Raw genomic sequence first — 3704 nt, 5'->3', positions numbered from 1 at the left:
GCATCTGCCTACCTTGGGAGTCTGTGCTCAGCGGTGAGTCGCAACGAGAAGTACAGATAGACTCCACCACTCGCACGGGGCTGGAAGGTTCTCCCTTCATTTCTGTAGCTGCAGACAAGGAGCTGCAGCTGCCCTCGTCATGTACGCTCCGGTGGGAGCCGTGGCTGAAGGTCATCACACGAGTATCATCGATGATCACGATCCTATTACTTCGCAGAATACAGTGCTGCGCTTTAGGGGTATTTGAGGATCACATGCATTTTGTCACTGTGTCACCTCAAATCAGCCTGGGAAATAGGTGAGTCTTAAATAATCACTATTTTAAGCGAGATTGGACATGGAAAAGTGTCTTGGAAACCTGCAAGACTCTATACAAACATATGCATCACCGATGTTATACTTTAAAAAGTTTTTTTAAAAATCTTGCACTCTTTCAGATATCAAACTATCGGGATCCCCGGGTGGCGCAGTGGTTTAGCGCCTGTCTTTGGCCCAGGGCGTGATCCTGGAGACCCGGGATCGAATCCCACGTCGGGCTCCCGGTGCATGGAGCCTGCTTCTCCCTCTGCCTGTGTCTCTGCCTCTCTCTCTCTCTCTCTCTCTCTCTCTGTGACTATCATAAATAAATAAAAATTTTTAAAAAAGATATCAAACTATCTTACACCCTCAGAAGACTCTAATAAGGGTGGAAACTGATGAATCCATCCTAACAGTCTTTCTAATCGGTTTGGTTTTATGTATAACCCCAGAAAAAAAGCTGTGTCTACACTGAGCTCCTGAAAAATCCAGGTCAGAGTTGGCAAAAGGCAGAGGTGGGATCCTGAGGCGCTGGCTCTGCCCTCTTGACTCAGTCTACCCCTTAGTCCCTGTGGTGCTGAAATCTAAGAAATTCCCTTTCTGGCCCGGGTTCCACCTACGAGCATTTTCATTTTCTCATCCCGAGAACCCATGCCAGGGCTTTTCTGGGGACTCGGCTTCCCCAGCCAGCGCCAAGAACGCACCCCGGCCACTCCCAGCTCTGCAGATACACGACCCGCCCCCTCGCTCTTCCAGGCCGGACCACCGCTGCAGACAGAAGCCCACTGGGGCTGGGCCACCTACCTCCCAGCACCTCGCAGTCGCTGTCCATGCTGTCATGTACGCCTGCAAAGATGTTGGCCAGAGTGGACTTGCCCACCCCCTGCTCCCCTATGAGCACCACCCGGTAGTAGGTGTTCCCCGACTCGGAGGAGATGACTGAGTCCGTGGAGTCTGAGGACCAGCTCCGGCGACAGGGGTCCTCCGGTGCGGCCGACTGGCGGTGGCACTGGCCATACTGCGGGGGCTCTTTCTGGACCATCAGGTGGCTGCCGTCCGCCGGGATGCTCCAGCGCTGCTGCTGCGGCTGCATGCCCACGGGGCCCTGGCGCATGGTGACATTATTCAGAGTCATCGCTGGGTCCTGGAGAGCAAAGAGCCCAGAGGTACGTGTTAGTAAGCACAGCGAGCTGGGGGGGGGGGAGGGGGAGACACCGTCAGCCAGCAGCAATAGCCGAGCAGGTGGGCTGAGCCCCAAGGAAGCCTGATATAAGGAACCCCAAGGAAACTGTCCCCAAATCCAAGAGGCTTTCCACTGGACACACACACACACACACACACACAATTAGTAACCAGCTTATTTGCAAGAGGAAGCAAGAGCCACTAGCAACACCCAGCGTTCTCAGGAAGCGCACCCCGCAGGCAGGCAGCCGAGCAACAAGCCTGAGCAGCTGGGGACGGAGATGGGGACGGAGCTGGGGACGGCGGCCACGTTGGTGGCTCTGGTCCAAACAGGGCTCCTAGCTGCACCCGTGTCCAGAGGGCTTTTGTGCCGGGCGGGAGACACGTGGCAATGACATCACCCCCAGGCTGCCCAGGACCAGCACTCATTGGAACTTCCATGTTTAGTAAAGTTGCCCTGGCGCCCTGCAGCTGCCTGAGTGAGCTAGTGCCAGGGGCAAAAATAATAAAAAATATAAAAGGATTTCGGTTTGAGGTTCCTGCCTCAGCTCTGCCCTCTTGCCCACAGACACGGCGTCTTAAACCCCAGCCCCCAGCCGAGCGGGCGGCAGGGAGGTGACCGCTGCGCCGAGACCCACCACCTCTGCAGACAGGACGCCCCACTCCCACTAACCCACGGCCACTCGCAGAGTTTTCACATCCAGCTCGAATTTCCACCCTCCTGAGGGGAATCGGAGGCGCAAGGACCTGCCCAACGCCCCCAGCATCTTGGGGACAAGTTTTCCTCTGCGGAGGTCCCCGCAGGCCACTCCTGGTGAGCGTGGGAAACGCACACCCGCCTCCCCTCCGGGGCGCACCACCCGGGGATGACCAGCCGGCCGGGCTCGGGCCCTGCCTCAGTTGGCCCCGCCGGCGCTCCTGGGGCGGCCCCTGCGGGCGGAGGTGACCCTGCTCCGGGCCTGAACCCACGAACCTGGGGACCAAGGGCCTCGTCTGCACCTTCGGCTCTGCCCCCACCCGCTCCCTCCGCTCCCCCCGCTCCCCGCCCCCAAAGCCACAGCGCGCACCCACAGCGCGCGCCCAAGTTCCCGGGGCTCCCGGCTCAACTCAGAAAGTTCTGCGCGCTGGGAACGCCCACCCGGTGCCCGCCTGCTCCCCGCTCCCCGCGCTCCCGCCGCGGCCCAGGACCCCCCCACCCGCCCCGACGCGCCCGCTTACTTGGCTCGGCCCGGGGGGCGCCCTGAGTCCGCGAGTGCGTGGGTGCGTTGCGGTCCCCGATCGCCGAGCGCGGGGTGCTCGCGGGGTGCTCCTGGGTGCGCACGGGATGCGCGCGGGGTGCTCCTGGGGTGCGCGGGGATGCGCGCGGGGTGCTCCTGGGGTGCGCGGGGATGCGCGCGGGGTGCTCCTGGGGTGCGCGCTGGGTACTCTCGGGGTGCTCCTCGGGTGCGTGCTCTCGGGGTGCGCGCGGGGTATTCCTGGGGTGCTCTCAGGGTGCTCTTGGAGTGCGCGTGGAGTGCTCGCGGGGTGCTCGCGGGGTGCTCTCAGGGTGCTCCTGGGGTGCTCCCGGGGTGGTCCCGGGATGCTCTCAGGGTGCTCTCAGGGTGCTCCCGGGGTGGTCCCGGAGTGCTCGCGGGGTGCTCCCGGGGTGCTCGCGGGGCGCTCGCGGGGTGCCCGCCGTCCGTGCCGCCGCCCGCAGCCGCCGCGGGCCGCAGTTTATAGCGCGGCGGCCGGTCCGCGCCGGGGCTTTTCCGTGACGTCAGCGCCCCCGCGGGAGGGGCGGCTCTGCAGCGAACCCCGAGTCGCGGCCTCGCCGCCCAGACGGTTACTCGCAGTCATGTGACCCCCCAACCTCTCCCTTTTGAAAAATAACGACGGTTCATCCCGGGCTCCTTTATTTCGCTTTCTCCCATTGTTACCCGGTGGGTGCGCGAAGATGGAGAAACACCGCGCGCCCCTCCCCCGCGCCCCAGCCCCCAGCCCCCAGCCCCCTCCTCCCCTGGCCCCCTCCCCGACCCCCCAGCCCCCTCCTCCCCTGGCCCCCTCCCCGAACCCCCCAGCCCCCTCCTCCCCATCCCCCATCCCCCTGCTCCCCCTCCCCCTCCCCCATCCACTACCCCCCACCCCACCCCCGCCCTGTCCCTGGGGGACGCGGCAGGACAGCCCCACCGCCGTTTCCCGTCTCCCGCACGACCCACAGAGAAGGGGCCGCAGAGGTGATGAGGGGA

The 3704-nt window shown here is 63.3% G+C and overlaps 1 protein-coding gene across 1 annotated transcript in view; it reads right to left on the bottom strand.

Moving 5' to 3' along the window:
- Positions 1 to 3171, bottom strand: part of GEM (GTP binding protein overexpressed in skeletal muscle) — a 13867-nt gene extending 10696 nt beyond the window's left edge. The window contains exons 1-2 of the mRNA XM_026013651.2: positions 2698 to 3171; positions 1102 to 1441 (exon numbers count right to left, since the gene is read on the bottom strand). Of these exons, the coding sequence (XP_025869436.1) occupies positions 1102 to 1432 (331 nt within the window). The 5' untranslated portion in view covers positions 1433 to 1441; positions 2698 to 3171. The remainder of the gene's footprint in view (positions 1 to 1101; positions 1442 to 2697) is intronic.
- Between the last annotated feature and the right edge of the window lie 533 nt (positions 3172 to 3704).

The sequence above is a fragment of the Vulpes vulpes genome, chromosome 13 (genome assembly GCF_048418805.1).
Source record: "Vulpes vulpes isolate BD-2025 chromosome 13, VulVul3, whole genome shotgun sequence".
NCBI lineage: Eukaryota > Metazoa > Chordata > Mammalia > Carnivora > Canidae > Vulpes > Vulpes vulpes.
The sequence above is the reverse complement of the archived record's forward strand: the minus strand, read 5'-3'. Positions and strand labels throughout refer to the sequence as shown.